We start from the raw sequence: 26361 nt of genomic DNA, 5'->3' as shown, positions 1-26361 counted from the left end.
TTCAGGGGCCCCAACCCGGTCCCTATCTGAAAATAATGACGGAGAGGCAGATAGCATTATTGCTACAAAGAGGCAGCGAACCGAACTACCATCAGGGCCAGTCCCAAGGTTCTTAATAATGCATTCCACCAATGAAACACCGATTGGTAAAATGTCGCCCTTTTTTATACAAAAAGGGTTGGATGGGTTAGCAGGTACACCCAAGTCAGTTAAGAGGCTCCGTTCTGGGGACCTCTTGATTGAAACCAAAAATGACGGGCAGTCTGAACATCTACTCCGAGTAACATCAATCGGAGGTATACCCGTAACAGTGACACCACACCGAACACTAAATTCATCGAGAGGTGTCATTTCGGAGTGGGACCTTCTCGACGTCACCGAGGAGGAAATCTGCTCCGAACTAGAACCACAGGGAGTTACTGCCGTCAAGAGAATCACTGCGCGAAGGGATGGGAAAATTGTTAAAACCAGGAGTGTTATCCTGACTTTCAACTCTTCCAAACCTCCTGATGAGATCAAAGCTGGATACATCAACTGTCCAGTACGTCCATACATTCCGAACCCTTTACGGTGTTTTAAATGTCAGAAGTATGGACATTCTCAAATGGCCTGCCGTGGAGTCCTTGCATGCGCCCGGTGCGGTGCAAAGGACCACGAAACAACAGCATGTTCAGCCAGCAAACCCACCTGCATTAATTGTGAGGGAGAACATCCGGCCTATTCAAGGGCATGCCAGAGGTGGAAAGAAGAAAAAGAAATCCAACGGCTGAAGGCAGAGCTCAACATATCGTACCAGGAGGCAAGAAAAGCAGTGAAACCTCTTAACATCAAAAAACCTACCTACGCCCAGAAGGTAGCAGGGAAATGTTCGATTGGGACTCAGACGGACATGTCCGTCCCCCCATTGCACGTTATCTTTTAAGCTCCCAAAAACCTGCACAGAAGGACCAATCAGCTGCCACTCCTATATCGGTACCTCCTAATGCTCCACAAGTAACAAAAGCAAAAGAAAAGAATAAGAAAGGGGAAGTAACACCTAGTACCCAGGAAAACATGGATGTCGAGCAGAAGGAGGTACATGATGAGTCAGTTTTGGAACTCTTCGCTGAGGAAGAAATGGACACAGGACAGCGTCCATACTTCCCCAGGAAAGATAAATCCAAGACTGACAAAATTAAGCCCTCAGCACCTCGGAAGCCGCCTGATGGACCCACCAAGTCCAAATAATGGCTAAATTCCTACAGTGGAATTGTCGTGGATTCCGGCAAAATACTGACGACATCAAGGCACTCCTGCAAAAGCACAAACCAGCTTGCTTTTGCATACAGGAGACTTATTTAAAGGCAAATGATGACCCCACCATGCATAACATTACCATCATTCGTAAGGATAGAATTGTGGATGGTCCTGCCCACGGAGGAGTCGCAATCCTCGTCGGCAACCAGATCCCATTTCAGCCTTTGCAGCTTACAACTAGCATTGAAGCTGTAGCAATTCGCCTTACAGTGGGGTTCTTATTAACTGTCTGCTCTGTTTATTTGCCACCTGGGATTGATATCCCCCAGAAAGACCTTGATGATCTTATCATGCAATTGCCTTCCCCTTGTTTAATTCTTGGGGATTTCAATGGACATAACACTCTGTGGGGTAGTGCTGACATCAATGGAAGGGGACGAGTCATAGAGCATATGCTCACTGACAATGATCTCTCCCTCCTAAATGTGGGAACAAACACCTTCTTCCACATGCCTACCCGTACATTCTCTGCCTTTGATCTTTCTATCTGCTCCCCTTCTCTCCTTCCTTCACTTACTTGGGAGGTAGAAGAAAATCCATATGGAAGCGATCACTTCCCCGTGATAACAACCCTAACTAATGGTAGACCCTGTCTGCCAATTAGTTTACCGCGGTGGAAGATCGATCAGGCTGACTGGAATGCCTTTCAATATCTGGCAATCTTTGACATCACTACAGTCAGTCAGGAGCCAATCAATGATGCAGTCATGTACGTCACAGAAAGAATTGTCCAAGCAGCTGCAATTGCAATCCCAAAATCATCCAGCCGGTTCCCACTATTTCCCAAACCTTGGTGGAATTCCGAATGCACAGCAGCAAAAAAAGCACAAAACAAAGCGTGGGGGATATTCCGCCGATATCCCACCACTGAAAATTTAATATCATTCAAACGTGCACGTGCGAAAGCGCGTTATGTACGACGTCAGAGCCAAAGGAAATCTTGGATTCGTTTTACATCTTCCATAACTCAGGCTGCTAGCTCAAAAGTAGTCTGGGATAAGATCCGGAAAATGAAGGGAAAATATCCACCATGCCCTTCTGTGATCCTCGAGCATAACGGATGTCCAATTGCAGATCGAACTGCAGTAGCAAATACTCTAGGGGAAACATTTGCAAAAATATCTGCAATAACATCTTTTCCCGCAGAGTTTTTGGCCCTGAAAGAGAAAAATGAGAAAAACCCCCTGAACTTCTATTCAAAAGGGCTTGAATCATATAACAAGCCCTTTTCACGGGAGGAATTAAATGCTGCACTCTTTCTCACACACGCAAGTGCTGTAGGGCCCGATGACATCCACTATGAAATGCTAAAACACCTCTCACCACAATCTAAGGATCACCTTTTAATTCTGTTTAACAGAATTTTTATTTACAAACAATTTCCGGATTCCTGGCAAAGGGCTATCGTCCTTCCTTTCCCAAAACCAGGAAAAGATCCTAGCAATCCAAGTAACTATCGGCCTATTGCTCTGACAAGCTGTTTGTGCAAAGTCCTGGAAAGAATGGTTAATGCACGACTGGTATGGTATTTAGAAACAAACGGTCTGCTTTCCAGGACACAGTGCGGCTTCCGAAGAAATAGATCCACTCTGGATCATTTAATCCGATTGGAAACGTCCATTCGTGATGCTTTTATTAAATCCGAGCATTTGGTAGCAGTTTTCTTTGATATTGAAAAAGCGTACGACACAGCCTGGCGATTTGGGATTTTGAAAGACCTTTATAACTTTGGTCTTAGAGGTAACCTTCCTCTTTTCATTAAAAACTTTCTTTCGAATCGCCAATTTCAAGTCCGTTTAGGATCCACCCTCTCTCGAGTTTTCTCTCAGGAAGAGGGAGTCCCACAAGGATCCGTTCTAAGTGTCACGCTTTTCGCAATCAAAATAAACTCTATCACAGAACAACTTCCACCCACTGTAAACAATGCCCTCTATGTAGATGACTTTGCTATATTTTGTCACTCATGCAATATGAGGGTCATTGAAAGGCAACTGCAGAAAACCATTGACCATCTTACAGCTTGGTCTTTGGCTAATGGGTTCAGATTTTCATCACAGAAGACGGTTTGTGTACACTTCTGTCGCAAACGTAATCTTCATCCTGACCCAGAATTAAGGCTTGGGCAAAATAACATTCCAGTTGTAGCAGAATTCAAATTCCTTGGACTTATTTTCGACAAAAAGCTGACATTTTTACAACACATTCGTCAGCTGAGGACAAGGTGTATCAAAGGGCTTAACATCCTTCGTGCCCTTTCGTCAACTTCATGGGGCGCAGATCGTTCTACCCTTCTTCGCCTGTACCGAGCACTTGTCCGCACCAAACTTGACTATGGGTCTCAGGTTTATGGTTCTGCTAGAGATAGTGCACTTCGGTGGTTAGATCCAATCCACCATCAAGCCATCCGGACAGCCACTGGAGCATTTCGCACATCTCCTGTCCAAAGCCTTTACGTTGAAGCAAATGAACCATCTCTGTCTCTTCGACGTAAGCAGTTGTCCTTACAGTATGCATTCAAATTAAAATCCCTGCCCGATCATCCCACGTGGCGATCCGTTTTTGAGCCGCGCTGGGAAAACCTCTACAACACCCGTCGGACTGCCAACAAACCCTTTGGTATTCGCATTCAAGGGCTGCTGAATGAGTTAAACTTGACGGTAGACAACGTTGCCCAGTCACCAAGGCAATTCTTTCCACCCTGGCATGCTTATCTTCCAACTTGCGACTTCTCCCTTAAGATCTGGGAGAAGGCTACTACACCGCCATCAGTCTACCAGCAACTCTTTGCATCACATAGACAGCAGTATTCTGACTTTCTGCCAGTCTACACAGATGGCTCAAAGTTAGAATGTCATGTGGGATCTGCTGTTGTATTCCCTCACAAAACATTATCCTATAAGATCCCACAAGAAACTAGCATTTATACTGCAGAGTTGCATGCAATTCAAACAGCCCTAGATCACATTAAAAATCGCGACTACCAGAGGTATATGATTTATTGTGATTCGTCGAGCGTGTTACAGGCTCTGGCATCGGTGAGTTTTAATCCTCATCCGATCCTGTCCGGGATCCGGCAGATTCTTTTTTCCCTCAAGAAATTAGAATTCGATATTCGTTTTTGCTGGATCCCAAGCCACATTGGGATCCGGGGAAATGAATCAGCTGATGCCGCTGCCAAATCAGCCATTTCCCTGGATAATTATTGCCTGTCAGTCCCCTATACAGACTACAGGCAAATAATACGTTCTAAACTACTTTCCCAATGGCAAGATTCTTGGCATGGACAGGCCACAAATAAATTACATCGCATTAAGCCTGTAATTATGCAATGGCAGTCCAGTCTACGCAGGGTCCGAAGAGAGGAAGTTGTTCTTGCTCGGCTCCGCATAGGTCATAGTCATCTAACACATTCCTATTTGCTGAGGGCGGATGACCCACCTATGTGCGAGAATTGTAATGTTATTTTAACCGTCAGTCATCTTTTTGTAGAATGTCCTGTTATTACTGAAGCACGACGCTTGTGTTTTACTGATTTTAATAATTTGACTGAGCCATTTACACTCAGTCAGATTATAGGTGACAGAGACAATATGTCTGACGTTTTTAACTTCTTACAATCTATTAATGTTTATACAAAGATGTAAGTTTTATGGTTTTACTTTTATACCTTGTTAACGTAATAATTCTTTGTTTGACGTGGTAGCTTTTGCTACCAAAATGTTTAATAACATTTTAAATTTGTCTTGGCGCATTATGGCCTTAGCTGCCAATGCGCCATTAAAAACCAAACCAAACCAAACCAAAGCCTTGTCTTTCCAGTGCCTGGTACTGGATAGGAAACATTGCCTTATGCTGTATGGAGGCAAATGCCTTTTCATAATCTACAAATGTCAGGCATAATGGTGTTTTATATTCATTTGCTTTCTCCATTAACTGCGATATTACGTGAAGGTGATGCATAGTTGAGAATCCAGTCCTAAAGCCAGGTTGCTCTTTTGGTTGATTCTCTTCAAGTATTCTTTCTAATCTATTAGTAATGATCCTTTTGAACAACTTGTAGATGTGGGACAACAAGCTAATTGGTCTATAATATTTTCCAATTTCTGATTATCTCCTTTCTAATGAAGCAAAATTATGATTGCATTATTCCACTCCTTAGGCGTCACACCTTTCCTAATGCATTTTGTGATGACTTTTGCCAGTTTCTGTGTCATGTCTCTTCCTCCCAATTTTAACAACTCTACAGTAACTTCTTCTTCTTCACCCGGAGCTTTATGATTCTTCATTTTCTTCAATGCATGTTCTACCTCATCAGGAAGAATATTGGGTATGTCGTGTATGTGTTACTAATTTGCGATCGATCTTCCCCACTGCTTGCATTATTTCCTCACTCCTTATATAATTCTTTATAGTAGTCTTCTGCTATTTGAATTATGCCTTCTCTGCTACTTATAAGTACACCATCACTATGTTTCAGTATCATTTGTCTTTCTGTATTATAGCTCATAACGGCTGATTTAAGTCTTGTTTTCCCTTAATGCTTTTTCTACTTTTTGTGTGTTAAATCTTATGTCCCCTCTGTGTCTCTTTCTAATGGCTTTGCATAACAATGTACTGAATTTTTGTCCTTGTTAGTGTTTGTCTTGCTTTTCATTTGTTGTCTTCGGTTCATCATGACAAGTGTTTCTTGACTAATGTTTTCTTCTTTGGATTTATTTTTACTTATAGGTTTTTCAGGCTTTATCACTTTAAGAAAATTGTATTCCTTGTTGATATCTTGGTCCTGAACAGTCTTCAGAAGCTGAAACTTGTTCTTAATACTGCTTTTTCTCCTCTTCTGTTATCTCAAAAACCTTTGTATTATTTATTAGAGTTTTTTTTTCCTTTCTTTTCTCACATCACTATCAAGTGTGTATATTATCATTCTGTGATCACTTCCAACATTTATCTTGTTCAGAACCGTAACATCATTCACAATATATCTTCTGTTAGTGAGGATGAAGTCGATTTCATTAGTTGTTAATCCATTTGAGCTCTTCCATGTCCACTTTCTGTTCACCCTTTTCTTGAAAAAAGTGTTCATTACTGACATTCCTCGAGATTCTGCAAATTCCACAAGTCTTTCATCAATTCCAAAATTTCCTATAGTTTCCCTTTCTGTGCTGTTTTGTCTCTTTCCAACCTTAGCATTGAAGTCCCCCATAATAATGGTTAGCGAGTTTTCTTTTCATTTATAAGTCTCTAAATTTCAGTGTACATTTCTTCAACCTCTTCATCATCATGGCTTGATGTTGGTGCATAAATCATTATAACCTTTAGTTTGTTCTTGATAGAAATCCTGAGTAATAGTCTTGACACCCTTGGGGATGTATTTTTGAATTTCAAAATGTTGTTTTTTATATTGTTGTGGACCAGAAAGCCAACCCCACCTTTGCTCTTTTCACTGTTTCCATTGGTTTACAGATTTCCACTTGATAAGTTATTCATTCTTTTTTTTGTTTCAGCCAAGCCAGTGATATTCCAATTCATATTTTCTAATTCCGTTTCCATTTCTAATATCCTACCTTCACTGAATGATCTTACGTTGTAACAGGCCAAGTTCAGTTTCCGTGCATGGCAGCCTGTAGTACTCAGAGATTCTTAGCACCCTCTGCTTCCACTCTGATCTGACCAGCTGTAAGGGGGGGGGATGAAAGCCACTGGGGACTGAGGGCCATTTGTTTCATTATGTTGTCATGTACTGGAGGGTTTGGTCTTTTCTTCACACCGACCAGATGTCTCGAAGAGAACTACTCTACACATTCTTTTCCACCAAAGTGATGTAATGGCTTACCATCGAGAAGCTGTGCATGTGTGGATTTTAAGGAGCAGGCCAACTGGACTTCTCCTAAATCTTCTAAAATAGAAAGATATTGGATCCATCAGTGTTTTAGTCTGAGTGTCTGATAACACACAGAATGCCTGTTCCCCTCTAAGCCCCAGATACTGGAAATACTGGATCACAATCCAGTATTTCTAAAAACAGTAGTAACAGGAGATCAAAACATAATGTTATCTCTGAAGTGCACAGACAAAATTTCAGTCCTCTTGAATGGAGGTCTCCTGTTATTCCCAGGAAGAAGAAAAAAAAAAAAAAATGGATTGGTTTGGGCCTGACAGTTGAGTGGTCAGTGTGGGAGTGCATGTAGTACATACAGTTCATTTACCATGATTAGTGCTTAGTGCCCATGTGACTGCTGAATATGGTAATAATTGTATTAAAAAGGTGGTCTTCATTTATTGAGAACATCATGCAGTTATCTACTATTTGCATTTAACGGGGAAACTCCTATTGAAATTCATCACGATATGTTGAAAGTTTGTCCTAATGGCATTATGGAAGTTAAAAATATGCATAGCTGTTGTTATTTGGTTTTTAGGAGCATTGGCAACTAAGGTGGTCATTTCCTGACCTTTCTGCATCCTCCGTATTTGGTGGCTCACGGGCTCGAACCCTGGTCTAATCAAGAAGCGTGTGCTACGCACTGCTGCTCCTGCCCACCTGGCTACGAAGGCACCTATATGCATAGCCCAATTTGAAAGTTTCGTGTAAGGCAGGAGTTTCAAAGCTTGTTAGTGTTATTAGCCTTAAACCACTCTTGGTTGATCCCACCGTTCAGTCCTGGTTCTGAGGCCAACTTCACCTGGGTAAACAAAATTATTTTGGGTGACAGGAGGTCAACAGTGGACAAATTTGCAACAGATACAGGCATATTTGTTGGGCTTTGTACATACCATTCTTAATGAAGATTTCAGAATGAGCAAGTGTTGGCCAGATAGGTTCCATGGCAGCTTTCTTCAGAGAAAAAAGAAGGAATGGTTATTTCTTCTCCTTGATTGCAATGATGGATTAGAGAAGGATTCCACCATTCAGTCCACAAACTGGAAGCATGCTGAGTCATTGCCACACAGCAACCAGTACAGCACTATGTAAGTGCTGGTTGCTGTGCGGCATTGTGTTTCTTGGATATTGATGGAATAATCCACATATGTTGATTATTCTGAAAATGTGATTTTTCTGAAAGAGATTCTGAAAAGAGAAAGTTTCTCTCAGTCTTTTAGAAGAAATTTCCACATAAACCGAATTGCATTTGATTGCATCAGAACAATGCTCTGTCCCATTTTGCTGCTAATGTGCATTTTTTATTTTTTTTATAGAAAATAAAATAGATGTTATCCCACATCATTCCATATTTGCCTGACCTTTCACCTAGTTACTTTTGATTGTTTCCGATGATGAAGGAAGCTCTTTATGCTACAACTTTTCTTAACTGACAAGAAGTTTCTTGGAAACAAGGTGTGTTCAGAAGTTTCTTCTGAACACACCTCCAAACCTTCACAGTAGCTTGGGAGAAAAGATGTGAAAATGTGTTATTTCAAAGATTATGTTGAAAAGTGACTGTTTTGTTTTTGTATCTTATATATTTTATGGGAATTAAGTAAATTGGAGACCTTATAACTTGACTACTGCACCGTGTGTGTGTGTGTGTGTGTGTGTGTGTGTGTGTGTGTGTGTGTGTGTGTGTGTGTGTGTGTGTGTGTGTGTGTGTGTGTGTGTGTGTGTGTGTGTGTGTGTGTTGGAAATAAGCATGCATTACATTGGCCACTTTATTAGGTATACCCACTCTTTTCATGGAAATGAAGTGTTTCAGTAACAGCATCATTTATACCATGTTTATACCACACAATATAAAGCAGGTGGGCAGATATGTATGGAGCATCTGTGCGGTTCAGTGCAAAAATCTGAAAGAAAAAGATCTAAGTGACTTTGAATGTGGTATAGTATTTGGTGCTAATGTGAGTATCTTAGAAAATGCAACCCTGTTGGGATTTTTCACTTACAGCTGTGTCTTGAGTGTACTAAGATTGGTCCAATAACTAAATAACATCCAGTGGTCCTTGATACCAGTGGAGCAATAAATTTTATGCTACAGATTATCTGGAAATTCCAATTAGGCACATCCATTGGCTGCAACATATCTAGCTGTTAATGGCTTCTTCCAACTGATAATGTATACCTGTCACAAGGCCAGAATTATACAGAACTAGTTCCAAGAACATGAAAGTAAATTCAGCTTACTGAAATAGTCACCAGATCTCAGTCCAGTGAGCACAATGGGATGAGATGGATTGAGGTCTTCATAGCCAAAGATCTGCAAATTCGCAACAACTGTGGTAAGCTATAGAGTCATCGTGGATTAACAATCCTGTAGCACACTTTTGACATTTTGTTGAATCTATGTTGTGATTAATCCATGTATTCTGAGGGCTAAATGGGTAGGGGTGTGTGTACCTAATAAAATGACCACTGAGTGTATATACTGTTGTGAAATTCATTCTACTTATTTATTGCTTGTGAAAATATAAAAAAATAAATATTAGTATTAACAGTCCCCAAGCATATGCTCATAACCATAAGTGTATTTTGGGTATAGAAGAAGTGTGTGTGTGTGTGTGTGTGTGTGTGTGTGTGTGTGTGTGTGTGTGTGTGTGTGTGTGTGTGTGTGTGTGTGTGTGTGTGTGTGTGTGTGTGTGTGTGTGTGTGTGTGTGTGTGTGAAAAAACTGAAAAAACTCATAGGGACCTTATAACTTGACTACTGCACACTCACTGCAAATCAGCTAACTACAGCCTTGAATGATGAGGATTTTAGAAATTTCTCCAGTTCCCGGTGGAAATCAAACCAAGTCTTCTCCAAAAAAAGTAGGAGACAGCAATGTATTGTACCCACTAGGTTGTCACAGAGGGCTCTGAAAATTTATTTTGGATTATCTGAATTTGTTTTTTATTCTCCATCATCATCAGCCTTAATAATAATAAGTTTTTTTTGCTGTGAGAAGTATTTAGCCATTCTAAATCTGTGTGCTAAATGTTTTGAGATACTCAAACTTTTAGCCTTAACCCAAATTATTGAAAGACTTGAGACATGTCAATGAGTTTATTACTGAGCAACACTATTTTTTTTCTATTTCTGTAATAAGGCCAGTGAAATGGTTAGCCTGCATAGTATCTAGCCCTTAGTCTCAAATATGCTGGCCTTATCTTTCAAAGTGTTCACAGTGGTACTGTAATATGCAGCAGTGCTAAATTTCATGAAATTTTTGTATTTGATTTTCCATTGTCTTTTGATTTAATTATTTGTGTTTAACTTTAATTCACCAATTTCTTGTAGTAGTCACAGTAATAAAATAACTTGTCACTTGAAAAATCACTTGGATTTCCTTTTATGGGTCATATTTAGCATGATTTAATTGAGCAACAGCTATAGAACCATTTGAGAATGATGAAAGCTCCATGCCAGTTAGTTGGAAACTGACTTGCTAACTCATGGTGAATTGCTCAGTTCTGTTTGAATATGGTATAGTGGCATCTGTCATGTCAGAAGATGTAAATTGATTTGATGTAATTTGATTTGTTGTTGGAATTATGTAACATTGTAAGTGAGGATTATTGTATATTAGACCATAGTCAACCAGAGATTGTTTGTGTCAAGTGTATTTTTCAGTTTGAAAATTGAATAAGACTTTATTTTATGATTGTGTAGGTCTGATTTTATAGGATGAACTTATACAATATGTTTATAAAACTTTAGGTAACAAGCAAATAACAGTGAAAATGGTTCTGCCATGGAAATTTAATGTAACAATTGAATATACAGTTACATCTGTTTGGCCTCCAGAAACAGCTTGGTGAGTTCTTCCCATTTTTACAATATTATCAGTATATGCATTTCTTTCAGGCAGATTATGGTCAGTCAACTTTTTCAATTTTGTCAATGAGCATTGTTTTTTTTTTTTTTTTTTTTAATTTTACATTAAATAACCATTATCTATTGAGTGTTTAAATATTTTGAGTTTTAAGCGTGGCATTAATATAGTTTAACATATTTGCTGCCACCTATATTTGAGAGAATGCATCCAATGTGCCGTAATTTTTGAAATGTTGAAAAGCACCAATATTCTGACATCCTCAGCATTTTGAAAATTCATAAATAATTGAAAAGTAAAAGTTTAGAAATCATATCTAAAAGTGAGCACTTTTGTGCTGATCTGTAAATCAGAACAAATCTTAAAATTTTATAAAACGTTCATTCACGTACATAAATTAGCATCAACAAGCAAGGAACAAATAAAAATTGTGTGCCACGTCTGTAAACAAAAACCAAGTGTAGCTGCAAATGGTATAATCAGTATTGCCAACATTTGAGTAGTTGTTAATTTCTGCCTTTACTTTTACAGCACTCATTTTATTGTGTGCTTAATAATGACTGATCATATGCATTATGGCATATTGCTTGGGTGCCTTTTGAGTGCTTATATACAAAATGACATGCTTAAAGGAAGCAAACTTGTAAAGCTCTCTCAGAGTATGAACTTGTACTGACTGGGCTAGCCGGGTGGATGAAGTGCCTGCCTGGCAACTCATAGGTCGCGGGTTCGAATCCCGCCTCGGGCTTGGATCATAGTAAATGCAAAAACTTTAGGAGGTGCATTATGGCCACAGAAGTCGATGTGCCAACAACTAACAAAAAAAAACAAAACAAAACATATAAAGCTCTCTCTGAGTATAAACTTGTAAAGTTTTGTCTCAGAGTATGAACTTGTCAATTTATTTTCATATGCATCTGCAGACTCTTTCTCTCAACACTTGGGATTTTTGTGTTGTTCTCTGGTCTTCTCTCCTAACCACAGTATTTCAAGTGGAATCTTACAATTGCCTTATACAGTGGTATGTATTATGATCTTCCTATCTCTATGAGCAAGCATTCCAACAAAATTGGCATCATTAGCACAGAGCACTGCTCGGTGCTGATAATGCCAATCCTTACATCATCTGCGAATTCTGAACTCATACCCCCTTCCTTTTATCAATACAGTCAGTCCTCGTATAGCACGATAGTTGCGTTCCTAGAAACCCTCATGCAATGCAAAATAGTGCAATATAAACAACAGGCGCTATGGGAAAAATAGGGTTAGGTGCTGACCACCCAAGATTGAACTCACATTTGTAACCAAAAGATTACCAAACACAATGAATAATCGTAATAAAATACTTACGTATTTTAGTCGTAATAGTCGTAATAATATACTTACGTATTTTATTACGACTATTACGTAATAAAATATTGCTAATGCTTTTGCTTCTATTTTAAGCAAACTTGTTCTTTGTTTGATTTTTCTATCCAAACAGATGACAGCCGTTCCATCTCTTCCAATTCTTTGTGTCTTAATCTAATGGATTTTAATTACACTTTCAGTTGTTCCTGCTATGAAAGTTGTTTTTAATTTCTCTGCATTCTTTGTAATTCTCGGCATTGCCTCATTTAGATCTGTAGCACATGCAATATGACAGGGTCTTTCATTTCGCTCAAATCTTTTCACAATTTCATATTTTTTCTCTATCGACAGAAGCAGACTGGCCATAAGCCTTACCGGGGAAACCCAGGCGGGCCGGTGTGATTTTGGCCACAAACCCTAATATGAGGCCACTACAAATTTTTCCGTGTAAGAATTTTTGACCCAGTCCGCCTCTGTTTATCGATATTGCTCTTCTTTTTCTCCCTGAATCTGCAGTGTCTTCACCAGGACGCTTCCTTTTCACACCTTTTAAGTATTTTACTCATTTTTAGGGAATAAAGCACAATTACAAAACGAGGAGGCATGCTTGATACACATAAACGAAGCCGCGCGTGTGTGTAGCAACTGAATAAACAACACTGTAAAGGCAGAGATACACTGTTAACACATTTCTGGGGGTTACTACTATAAAACAATAAAAACAATTTCCAGTTGCGTTCCTGCTAGTGGAATCTGTTATAAACTGCTAGTAAACTCGATCTAATTGCATTTGCGATAATACCAATTGCTGGAATTTTACGTTATTATGGTGAAATGCGTTTCCCCTTCACTGATATAAAAAACATAAATACATTTTCAGAATCTTCTCTTCATTCCTATCGTGTTGCGTTCGATTGGAGTGATTTCGCATTCGACTGCCATTTCTTGTAAACACAAAGGCGAATCGTACATACGCGAATTAGGTTCGTGTTATATAAGATATCGTTCCCCTATTTATAAATCATGTATGATCGAATTCGTGTAGTGTAAACACATGTTATACGAGGACTGACTGTATCATTTATAAAAATCAGAAACATAAGTGGCCCCAGTGTTGATACTTTGGGGATCCCATCGCAACCCTCTGTTATTTGCTCTGCAGCCACCCTGCAGTCCATCTTAAAGTCTTGTGATCACAACGTGCAGCTTATGTAACAACCTTTTTGGAGGGCTTGTGTCAAATGCTTTGCTAAATAACAAATATACAAAGTCGAAATTATTTCCTATATCTGGTGCATGAGTAACTGTGTCAATATAACTGACCAGGTTAGTTAAATATTATCTTCTTTTACCAAAACTACGTTGTATCCTTCAGAATTCTATTTCTGTCTAAACGTTTCAGTATTGTACTCTGTATCATTGCCTTCCCTACTACTAACGTCAAACTGACCATTCTCTAGTTATCTGTTTCAATCTTAGAACCACCTTTATGTATTGGCAATACACTGGCACTTCTCCAGTCTAAAGGAATCTGTCCTGAAACTAATTATGCTCCTTGTAATAAACCTTAATGGTTTAATTTGCTCTCTTGCTGCCTTCAACATTACTTTATATATGCCATCAACTTCAGGAGGCTTACCTGCCTTTAGGCTTGAAGTTTTTGTAATAAAAAATCATCTCTAATTTCAATATCACTAATTTCTTACTCTTACTACTCATGCTCATTGCACAGCCCTCTCCTCACTGTGAAGGATCTTTCCTCAATCAAGATTAACATGACCTACCAGTTCAATTCATAAGCAATATCAGCTGGATTATCTAAGACTTTTCCACATCCATTATGCAATGGTCTCATTTGATTAGTTTTTCTTCTTTGTAATTAATGCATGCGATAAAATTTTTGTCCCTATTTGACCTCTTAGATAGTGATTTCTCATTCTCAGTCTTTGCCATCTTCTTCCTATCTTTTTGTTACTGTTACTGATTAGCTTGTATCTGTTATAGGCTTTGGTACTTTTCATCACTCTGTAACTGTCCCATGCTGTCTTTTCTGCTCTGTTAGACTGACCAGCTCTCAGTTCATCTGACCATCTCATTATCATTCTCTTGCTATATTTTCAAAATGATATATATGCATTCATAGTTTCTGTGACTATTTCTTTAAAGATATTCTATTATTCTAATGGAGTTAAACCTCCATCTGCTATATGCCCATTAATAATGGCCATGTAGCATCTTAAACTATCATTGTCCTCTTTTTAAAATTAAATCCCTTGATTTCACCTTTAATAACTGCAACCTCTTCTTTCATCTTCCAATTAAGGACTGTGTGATTACTTCACCAAATGATTCCTAACTGTGAGCTCTTCAATCTCATCTGGTTTGTTGGTAATGATCAAGCGTAGAATATTCTTATCTGTAGTATTTTCTCTAACATGCTGATGCAAATAATAGTTTATTTAGAAATTTTGTCCTCCATGGTGATTTCCCTCTCACTTTCATCCATAAAAAGACATTCAGACTTCCTCACCCATCTAGCTGTATGTAGAGGCTCTTGTCATATGCTTTTGCTTGGTAGCATATCCCACTGTCATTTTAAATTTGGCTCCCACAACTTCATACCACAGTTTATATGCTGGTGTGCATGAGTTCTGACTCTGGAAAAGCTTTAGTTCTACTCAAGCTGCTTTTGACAACCAGCATTCTTCACCCCTTCTGTTTTGTTTATTTTTTTCTGAATACATCATAAATACTATACTGAAACTGATCTTTCCCTATTTCTGGGTGACACATTTCCATTTGTCTTATTATTTGAATTTGCTGTTGGTAACATCATCAGTATAGAATTTAAAAAACATCCACTGTATAGAATTTAAAAAACTGTCTCAGACCATCGTAGTCGCCTTTACGAAAGCAATAACCCTTCCCTTTCATCTTTTCTCTCTTGGTTAGAACAATGCTTATTATGTAAGCATTGTTCTAACCAAGAGTTTACATCTTCAATAAAATTTATTCATTTTATTGAAGACATTCCTAACATTACTTATGCAATTAAGACTAAGTGTTTTTATATAGTTTACTACACTGACACAAACCCCTTGAAGTTATTCATCTCATTTCTATAGAATTAGCTACCTGTTCATTTGAACCATAGGCATACCTTGCCAACATCTCAAACGTTCTCATTTGTTGCTAAACAAATGAGAACTTTTGAGATGTGTGTAATGTTACTTTGACCCATATCATTAGGTAAATATATATCTATATTTCCCCAATCAGGGAATTAGCAGTTTCCCTGAACCTTTAATCCTCTGAAGGTGAACAGGCAACATGCTGCCTGTTTACCTTAAGAGGATTAATTTCATGGAAAATTTCATGTCAGATTGAATCATACCTCTAGATGAGACAACAGTAGTTGCCATTTTTCAGGCCATAGGCCATATATAGAATCGATCAAAGTTATTTTGAAGTGTCATGGCCTAATTCAAATTGTTAACCACGCTTCTCACTTTCAAATCATCAGCAAACTTTGACAGCTTGGGGGGATACAAGGACTAAAGACTAACAGTAGCCACTGGCAGAGGTGAAAGTGATTCTTGCACTGCTTCTATTGGAATGAGCAGAAGCCTGGAAAACAAGATGCAGGATATTTCAGAGTGCTGGGAGTCATTGTGGTACAAGTAAACACATGGGTTGTGTTAGGGTAGCTAAGAAAAAGAACAGGTGCATGTATACTTGCGTGTACACCAATGCTAGGAGTTTTGTAAATAAATTTGATGAATTTTAGGTATTGCTCAAAGCATCAAAGGTGGATATTATTGGGATATCAGAGACGTGTCACACAGATATAAGGAATGCAGAACTGGAATTTGGGGAGTACAATGTCTACAGAAAGGATAGACAGGATAGGAAGGGAGGAGGGGTTTATGCTATTAGTTAAGAAACACATAGAAGCCAGTCGACATCGCTGGACACTGCAGTGTCGAGTCAGTTTGGTGTGACATAAGCATTGGGAGATCAAGATTGAGAGTAGGAGTGTGCTATAGGCCTAATGACTCCGATGAGTATAATAAGAAACTGTACAGGGATATAGAGTGGGCCAGTAACTCAGAGAGTCTTTTAATGGGGGATTTTAATTTCCCAGATATTGACTGGAATTTGTGGTTGGTCACTCACACACTAGCAAGGCTTTTGTGGATTTATTGGATGATTGTTTTCTACATCAGCATGTTCGGGAGGCAACTAGAGGGAGTAATACTCTTGATTTGATTATCAGTAGTGATTCTTCATGAATTAAGAATCTGCAGATAGAGGAACCACTAGGTGGAAGTGATCACAGTGTGCTGAAGTGGGATTTACTCAAAGAGGTAACTACCATCAGGGGTAAAGGGAAGGGTTATTGCTTTCGTAAAGGCGACTGCGATGGTCTGAGACAGTATTTAAATTCTATACAGTGGGACCAACTGATGATGTTACCAACAGCAAATTCAAAATGGGAAGCATTCAAAGAACTTATCTTGGAAGCTACTAGACTTTACATACCAACTGAGAAATATTGTTCAAGGTTTAGGCCTAAATGGATGTGAGATGAACTAATGAGACATATGGCAGAGAAGAAAAATGCATGGGATACATATAAATTAACACGTGACACAGAAGCCTATGATAGATATAAGTTGATCTGTAACCAAGTTACAAAGGAGGTTAGGCAGGCGAAGACAGATTATGAGAAATCTTTGGCAAGGGATGCAAAGAAAAACAGCAAAGAGTTCTTTACTTATGTAAACTTTAGAAGGAAGGGGATGAATCAGATTGGTCCACTTGATATCGATGGTTCAACTGTTGATGATCCTGCTCAGGTAGCTAACAAACTAAATGGATATTTTGCATCGACATTCACACATGAGGAGTTATTCAGCGAGGGGAATGCCAGAGGTGTATTCAACTCTGGCAGTAAGCTAGATAATCTTGTAATAACTGAGAGTAAAGTGGATGAGAAATTGTTGAATATAAACACAAGAAAGCACCTGGGGAGGATGGGATCTATCCAGTTATATTAAAGGAGGCAGCAAAGGAAGTAAGCAAACCCTTAGCCATAATTATGAGAGCTTCCTTGGACTCAGGGGAGGTCCCCATAGACTGGAGATGTGCAGATGTGACCCCAATTCACAAAGGAGGATCAAAGGCTGACATAAGTAATTATAGACCTGTGAGTTTAACTTCTGTTCCAGGAAAATTAATGGAGGCACTGCCGACTGGGCTAGCCGGATAGGTAATGTGCCTGCCTGGCAACCCAAAGGTCACGGGTTCGATTCCCGCCTCGGGCTGGATATCACGATGGTGCCGAACCAACCGATTGGTTGGATATCCCGGCCACGATACACGAAGGAAGAAAAAAAAACTGGTTCCTTCGTGTATTGATCACATCATACGAAATAAATAAATAAATGGAGGCACTGGTTAAAGATGCACTATAGGATCATCTAGACAAGACTTCAGTTATAGCTCGGACACAGCATGGTTTTGTTAAGGGGAAGTCTTGCCTGACCAATTTGATTGGATACTATGATGCAGTCACAAAAGAACTGGATGCAGGGAATAACTTTGATATTATATACTTGGATCTTAGAATGGCTTTTGATACTGTTGCACATGGAAGACTGCTGCACAAATTGGAGCAATGTGGCATTGGTGGCAAATTGTTGCTATGGATAAAGGGCTGGTTGAGGGGGGAAGACAGAGAGTGGTAATCAATGGACACTGCTCATTGTGGACTAATGTTATTTGTTATTAGTGGAGTCCCTCAGGGTTCAGTGTTGGGTCCATTATTGTTTTCTGTATTTATAAATAATATTGATGATGGTATATCAAGCTTAATGTCCAAGTTTGCAGACGATACAATGGTTGGCAGGGTTGTTAAGGACACTACTGACTCTATGCTGCTGCAACAGGATCTGGAAAGGTTGAGCAGATGGGCTGAGAGGTGGCAAATGAAGTTTAACATTGACAAATGTAAAGTACTACATATGGGAAACAGCAACCCCAGAACAACGTATCAACTCTGTGGTACTACATTGACAGTGGTAGAGAATGAAAAGGACCTGGGGGTAATTGTGCAGGCAGATATGAAGTTCTCTGAGCAGTGCAGATGGACTGCAAGAGTAGCTCATGGTGTCTTATCAATGATATACAGGAATTTTTCTAGCAGGGATAAGGAGTTGATTATTCCCTTGTACAAGGCAATGGTCAGGTCACACCTTGAGTACTGTATACAGGTCTGGAGGCCTCATTTCAAGAAAGATACAGAGCTGCTGGAACGAGTACAGAGAATGGCAACAAGATTAGTGAATGGAACAAAGGGTTGCTCTTTCGAAGCTTAAGTTTTGCAAATTACAGTGTCTGGAGACTAGGCACTGGTGAGGTGATCTGATAGAGGTGCATAAAGCCTTGAATGGTTTGAGCATGCTCATTACTGATGGGATTCTGCCTCTTGCTCAGAATAATCACCTGAGAGGGCATAAATTCAAATCGAGGAAAGACAGATGTAAGATAGATGTGCGAAAATTTGCCTTTAGCCAGCGCGTAGTTGGTTGGTGGAACAGACTTCCATCCCATGTTGTGGAAGTTGATAGCCTAAATAAATTTAAGGCTCAGCTGGACAGGTATTTCAAACAAATGAGAAACATTTGGATCGAAGGATGGATGAAATGGGAAGGGTTTTTTTTTTTTTTTTTGGCTGATGCTGGATAAGCTTGCTTTCTTGCATCATATGCCTCTACTAATGCTAATGCTAGCTTCCTTTGAATACTCTTATCAATATTATTTATGAAAATTAGAAAGAGGTGGGGACCCAGCACTGAGCAATCCTACTTGTTACACTGGTTCACCCAGAAGACTCACTGAATAATACCACTTCTTCCAGTTTCTAGCAGCTCTCCACGTGGGAATTCTGTCAAAAGCGTTAGATCAGATTTTAGGAATTTTTGTTTTAGCCAGCAAGTCATTGATTAGTGGAACAAATGGCCTATTCAGGAAGTTCAGGCTGACTTGAAGAAATTCAGAGGTTAACTGGATTAAGTAGACACGAGTTACCTTCAAGAGAAGGGAAGTGCATAATTTTTTTTTTTAGCCTGTGCATCAGAAGCATGTGGCTTTCTTGCACTATTTGGGTAATACTTATATTAATACTGTCTTTCTTAGTGCTTCCTCTGCTATAAGAAGCAATAAGGTAATGAAAGAGTAGTCTTTGCAGTCAAACAACCATTTACTACTACTTCTCAATCTTTTCAAGTATACCAATTATAAACCTATTATCCATAAAGCATGTTATGATGGTTACCGATCTGGAAAGAATACCTAAGAAACAAAGTTTACCAAATTTACTAAAATCTGGATATATAATGTCAAAGTTGTTATCTATGTCCAACTATTTAATAATCATATCATAGTAATTTTCCGCATTGATAAAGGCAACTGGGATGGATGGGATTTATCCTATTATATTAAAGGAGGCAGCAAAAGAAGTAGGCAAACCCTTAGCCATAATTATGAGAGTATTGTCAGAGGTGGAGAATGCCACCTCTCTGAGTTATGCGCATTATAGCCATAGTGTGATATAAAATAAACCTTTTATAGTGCATAGGTTTTATGCACTATAAAACCCCCATAACAACAACAACAAACTCTCTGAGTTACCAGGTTAAACCTGTGTTTAATCTCCAGAGCAAAGCTCTGGCAACCCCACATATCTTCCATCACGTCATGCAGTATGACTGATGTCTTTTGAGGTTATGATGGGTGGTGGTGAGATCCAATCTTCCTTACATTTTGAAGGTACAGCTCTAAAATGGTGTTTGCAGACTGGTCTCTAGATACTCTACCGGACTGAACCCATTGGTAACTCTCTGGGAGGCTTCTGGATCAGCTAGTGTATATTCTCGCTGCATGTACTCTGCCAGTATAGTGACTGGAGGGAGTCTGAGTAGTGTTGAATACATTATGAATAGCCAAATTAATAATGATGAAGGGATAGATGGCATTATGTCAGAATTTGCAGACAACATAAAGTATGGTAGAGTCATTAAGGATCAGTGCCAAGCAGTGCTCCTTCAGTGTACATGAACAGGCTTTCGGAAAAGTGGCAGCTAAGCTTTTTTTTTTTTTTTTTTGAAGCCTTACACTTCAGGAGTAGCAACCCAAGAATAACTTATACGCTTGGTGGTGCCAAATTAAAAATAGTAGAGAAGAAAGGGATCTGGAAGTTACAATACAGGCAGATATGAAGTTTTCTGAACAGTGTAAACAGTCAATCAGGAAAGTCCATGGTGTCCTAAATGATTTATTGAACATTATCCTGTAGCGATAGGGAGGTTATAATCTCACTATATAAGACAATTGTAAGACTGCATTTGGATACTGGATATTGTTAAGGAGATATCATCCAAAAAAAAGGTTGGGCTTCTTGAAAGGGTCCAAAGACAGGAAACTCGCATGGTGGGACTGGCTAAAGGGTGACAGTAAGCAGAAAGACATTGTGCTGGCTACAGATGTTTGTTTGTTATTTGGTTTTTAGGAGCATTAGCAACTAAGGCCATATTGCTCTGGGGACATGCAGTGGTCATTCCCTGACCTTGCCGCATCCTTCGTATTTGGTGGTCACGGGCTCGAACTCCGGTCTAATCAAGAAACATGTGCTACGCACTGCTGCTCCTGCCCACCTGGCTACAAAGGCGCCCGGGCTACAGAGCTTGGCAACCAGTCACCTAAGATGGGACCTGTTTGAGGTTTATTAGGCTCTGAGAAGGGTTAGAAGGTAGAAATTTCACTGTTATAAAGAGTTCTAGAACTAGGGTACATAAAGTACAGGAAAAGAGTTTTAGATTATATTGTAGGAATTTTTGTTTTAGCCAGCAGGTCATTGATTAGTGGAACAAATGGCCTATTCAGGAAGTTCAGGCTGACTTGAAGAAATTCAGAGGTTAACTGGATTAAGTAGACACGAGTTACCTTCAAGAGAAGGGAAGTGCATAATTTTTTTTTTTAGCCTGTGCATCAGAAGCATGTGGCTTTCTTGCACTATTTGGCTAATACTTATATTAATACTGTCTTTCTTAGTGCTTCCTCTGCTATAAGAAGCAATAAGGTAATGAAAGAGTAGTCTTTGCAGTCAAACAACCATTTACTACTACTTCTCAATCTTTTCAAGTATACCAATTATAAACCTATTATCCATAAAGCATGTTATGATGGTTACCGATCTGGAAAGAATACCTAAGAAACAAAGTTTACCAAATTTACTAAAATCTGGATATATAATGTCAAAGTTGTTATCTATGTCCAACTATTTAATAATCATATCATAGTAATTTTCCGCATTGATAAAGGCAACTGGGATGGATGGGATTTATCCTATTATATTAAAGGAGGCAGCAAAAGAAGTAGGCAAACCCTTAGCCATAATTATGAGAGTATTGTCAGAGGTGGAGAATGCCACCTCTCTGAGTTATGCGCATTATAGCCATAGTGTGATATAAAATAAACCTTTTATAGTGCATAGGTTTTATGCACTATAAAACCCCCATAACAACAACAACAAACTCTCTGAGTTACCAGGTTAAACCTGTGTTTAATCTCCAGAGCAAAGCTCTGGCAACCCCACATATCTTCCATCACGTCATGCAGTATGACTGATGTCTTTTGAGGTTATGATGGGTGGTGGTGAGATCCAATCTTCCTTACATTTTGAAGGTACAGCTCTAAAATGGTGTTTGCAGACTGGTCTCTAGATACTCTACCGGACTGAACCCATTGGTAACTCTCTGGGAGGCTTCTGGATCAGCTAGTGTATATTCTCGCTGCATGTACTCTGCCAGTATAGTGACTGGAGGGAGTCTGAGTAGTGTTGAATACATTATGAATAGCCAAATTAATAATGATGAAGGGATAGATGGCATTATGTCAGAATTTGCAGACAACATAAAGTATGGTAGAGTCATTAAGGATCAGTGCCAAGCAGTGCTCCTTCAGTGTACATGAACAGGCTTTCGGAAAAGTGGCAGCTAAGCTTTTTTTTTTTTTTTGAAGCCTTACACTTCAGGAGTAGCAACCCAAGAATAACTTATACGCTTGGTGGTGCCAAATTAAAAATAGTAGAGAAGAAAGGGATCTGGAAGTTACAATACAGGCAGATATGAAGTTTTCTGAACAGTGTAAACAGTCAATCAGGAAAGTCCATGGTGTCCTAAATGATTTATTGAACATTATCCTGTAGCGATAGGGAGGTTATAATCTCACTATATAAGACAATTGTAAGACTGCATTTGGATACTGGATATTGTTAAGGAGATATCATCCAAAAAAAAGGTTGGGCTTCTTGAAAGGGTCCAAAGACAGGAAACTCGCATGGTGGGACTGGCTAAAGGGTGACAGTAAGCAGAAAGACATTGTGCTGGCTACAGATGTTTGTTTGTTATTTGGTTTTTAGGAGCATTAGCAACTAAGGCCATATTGCTCTGGGGACATGCAGTGGTCATTCCCTGACCTTGCCGCATCCTTCGTATTTGGTGGTCACGGGCTCGAACTCCGGTCTAATCAAGAAACATGTGCTACGCACTGCTGCCCCTGCCCACCTGGCTACAAAGGCGCCCGGGCTACAGAGCTTGGCAACCAGTCACCTAAGATGGGACCTGTTTGAGGTTTATTAGGCTCTGAGAAGGGTTAGAAGGTAGAAATTTCACTGTTATAAAGAGTTCTAGAACTAGGGTACATAAAGTACAGGAAAAGAGTTTTAGATTATATTGTAGGAATTTTTGTTTTAGCCAGCAGGTCATTGATTAGTGGAACAAATGGCCTATTCAGGAAGTTGAGGCTGACTTGAAGAAATTCAGAGGTCAACTGGATTACGTAGACAAGAATTACTGTCAAGAGAAGGGAAGGGCATGATTTTTTTTTAGCCTGTGCATCAGAAGCATGTGGCTTTCTTGCACTATTTGGCTAATACTTATATTAATACTGTCTTTCTTAGTGCTTCCTCTGCTATAAGAAGTAATAAGGTAATGAAAGAGTAGTCCTTGCAGCCAAGCAACCATTTACTACTACTTCTCAATCTTTTCAAGGATACCAATTATAACCCTATTATCCATAAAGCATGTTATGATGGTTACTGATCTGTAGAGAATACCTAAGAAACAAAGTTTTTACCAAATAAAATAAATCCCAAAGCTGTGGCCCTCTAGCTTCTGACAAAACTGGAAGGAGGAAATAACGTTATCAAGGCTAAGGATTGGGCATACATATCATGCACCTTCAACTGAATGCCAATACTCCCCAATGTGCACCTTGCCATACATAACTGACTGTTCATCAGTTATTAATAGAATGTCCACACTTCTCACTATCTGCTCAGTACATTTCAGAAATTTAAAAAAGTACAGCCATCACTGGTGCCATTTCATGTTCTTGGAGATGATGCTAATATGGGAGAAGTTTTTACTTACCTAAATCAGACTGGATAAATACCATAAAATATGATTATAATTTACAATAAAGCTTCTTTCTTCTTAACTGTTAGGTAGACACGATTTAGGACTGGCAGCATTAACAACAACCCCCCCCCCCACCCCACCACCACTATCTGGAGCCCTGGTGACTTTGCCAAAATCACAAAGTCCATCCAGACTTTTGAATCACATTGTGATCCAGAAATCTGGATCTCAAAGTGTGGTTTGTAGTTGATTTTTTTTTTTTTATGACTTGAGTCTTATTCATGCTTTGGAGCTCAGTCATGCTTGCTTTAGATCAGCATTTCTCAAACTTTTTTAGTCTCTGAACACTTTTCATCTCGCAGTATGTTGACGGAACACTTACAAAACACAAGTTTAGCTAGACCCAAAGAACTGTTGCTAATATTTTATTACATATGACGCACTGTGCATCAGGAGTATCTTTATTTACAACACATGTAAAGCCAAAATTCAAATAACTGTCATTATACTTTTGTTTTAGTCTTGTTTTAGTTGGTTCCCTTTTTTTCACTTCGGATTTTTGGGGAACAAAAGGCTATGGTTGTTCATCCTCACTTTGAAGTGTGACAATATTGTGTTTGTTTTCATCGACCACAGTTGCACTACTAGAAGTACTTGCTTCTCATTTTAAAGTTCCTTTTTGCAATCACAAATCCATGGTCATTTATTTTAATAATAGTATTTCGAATTATCAAAAAAAATTATAAACAAGGAAGTGTTGAGTTTAGTTATGATATCGGTTCGCTTCCCCCTCTCCTTCCGCAGTCTATTTGATTATTAGTCTATGCTAGTTCGAAAAAAAATATTAAAAATTATAATGATACAAAAGTGGTGTCCGCTACAAATATGCAGAATTTATTTATTTTATTATTATTTTTTAAATTATTAATTATGATTTTTTGTGGAATACTTGTTCACATCTCACGGAACACTGGTGTTTCACCGGAACACAGTTTGAGAAATGCTGCTTTAGATTATGCTATTTAGTCTGGAATTAGACCTGTCCTTTTCCATTGTGTAATTCCTTCTTAAGCTTAAAGTTATTGCTCAGCTCTAGGATCTGCTATCCTCTCATGCATTCACAGATAGTTATTTTCTTTCAGGCTGTAAAATGATGCTATTAGAAATTGTGATAAGCCAGCAAGTTAGAAATTTAAAGCAAGTGGTATCCTAAATGATTTATTGAACATTATCCTGTAGTGATAGGGAGGGCATAATCTCACTATATAAGACAATTGTAAGACTGCATTTGGATATTGTATTTCGAATACTGATAATTATCAAAAAAATTATAAACAAAGAAGTGGTGACTTTAATTATGATATCGGTTTGCTTCCCCCTCTCCTTGTAGCCTAGAGTACCTGTGTAGCCTAGAGTACCTGTGTACTCTAGGCTAAATTTCATACTATTCAAGTGCATTCCATGGGATGGTAGTGGCTTCAAGACATTTGCTGGTGTTGATGAACTTCTTGCTCATTATTACTTTAGTGTAGACTCAAATTGAGACAGTCTGGAGTTTGAAAATATAAGTTAATTAACATTGGCACGTGATCAGAGTGAAAGACTGTTTTTGCTGTTGAATTGAGTTTACAGTTGTTTGATGATAGCACAAGATCAAGATGGTTTGTTGCCTTGGTCTGGATATGATTATTAATTAGATGGATTTCCAGTGGGCAAAGGTTGTTTTGCATCTCATCTGTAGAGCACAAGTTGTGGGGGAAGTAGATTAAAATCTTCACAGATGATGTGACTTGCCAAAGGATGAAGCCTATGAATAAGTTAGTTATCTCATCAATGGTTTCAGCATCAGGATCTATGAGGATGTCGCTAACTATAGTATCAAAGTGAACTGATTTAAATTGACATGACATGACATGATCAGCCTTTCAAACTTGATGAATGGCTTGTGTAACGTTTAGTTACAAGCATATATGACATTTTATAGAACTCTATTCTACTCTACTTTCCTGCTTATCAAGAGCAATGATTCGCGTTATAGCCAGTTGACATTGCATATGGAAAATGCTCATCATTTCAGTGAAGCAAGTTTCTTTTATTCTCATCACAACACACTGTGTGAGAGTAAAAGCTGCTTTTGAATTTCAAGCTTATTATGAATTAAATACGCTACTGACCAGTTACCATTCATGGTATCATATGCACTACACAGAGGTGATTTTGCCATATTCAGTCATTTACAGATCATGAAGAAAATTGAATGACAATTCAATGTACTGTCAATAGTGCCAGCAGGTAGGCCAGTGGGGAAAGGTGATGGAGTCAAAGGGCAACTTTTCATACTGATATACAAAAGTGTGTGTGTGAGAGAGAGAGAGAGAGAGAGAGAGAGAGAGAGAGAGAGAGAGAGGTTTCTCTTTCGTACCTTGCTACGAAACTGAAAGACAACTGCTGTATACTATCAACTTTATGAGCAGCTAGGGCCATGAA

General features: G+C 38.9%; 1 protein-coding gene across 1 annotated transcript in view; it reads left to right on the top strand.

Annotated features, from left to right (window-relative positions):
* Positions 1-26361, top strand: part of LOC150086960 (KICSTOR complex protein SZT2-like) — a 1378951-nt gene that overhangs the window by 139087 nt on the left and 1213503 nt on the right. The window contains exon 11 of the mRNA XM_090372336.1: positions 10927-11023. Within this exon, the coding sequence (XP_090228462.1) occupies positions 10927-11023 (97 nt within the window). The remainder of the gene's footprint in view (positions 1-10926; positions 11024-26361) is intronic.

The sequence above is a fragment of the Mastigoproctus giganteus genome, chromosome 4, assembly GCF_048544385.1.
Source record: "Mastigoproctus giganteus isolate SK-2022 chromosome 4, ASM4854438v1, whole genome shotgun sequence".
In the NCBI taxonomy this organism is placed as follows: domain Eukaryota; kingdom Metazoa; phylum Arthropoda; class Arachnida; order Uropygi; family Thelyphonidae; genus Mastigoproctus; species Mastigoproctus giganteus.
This window is presented reverse-complemented; position numbering and strand designations above follow the sequence as displayed.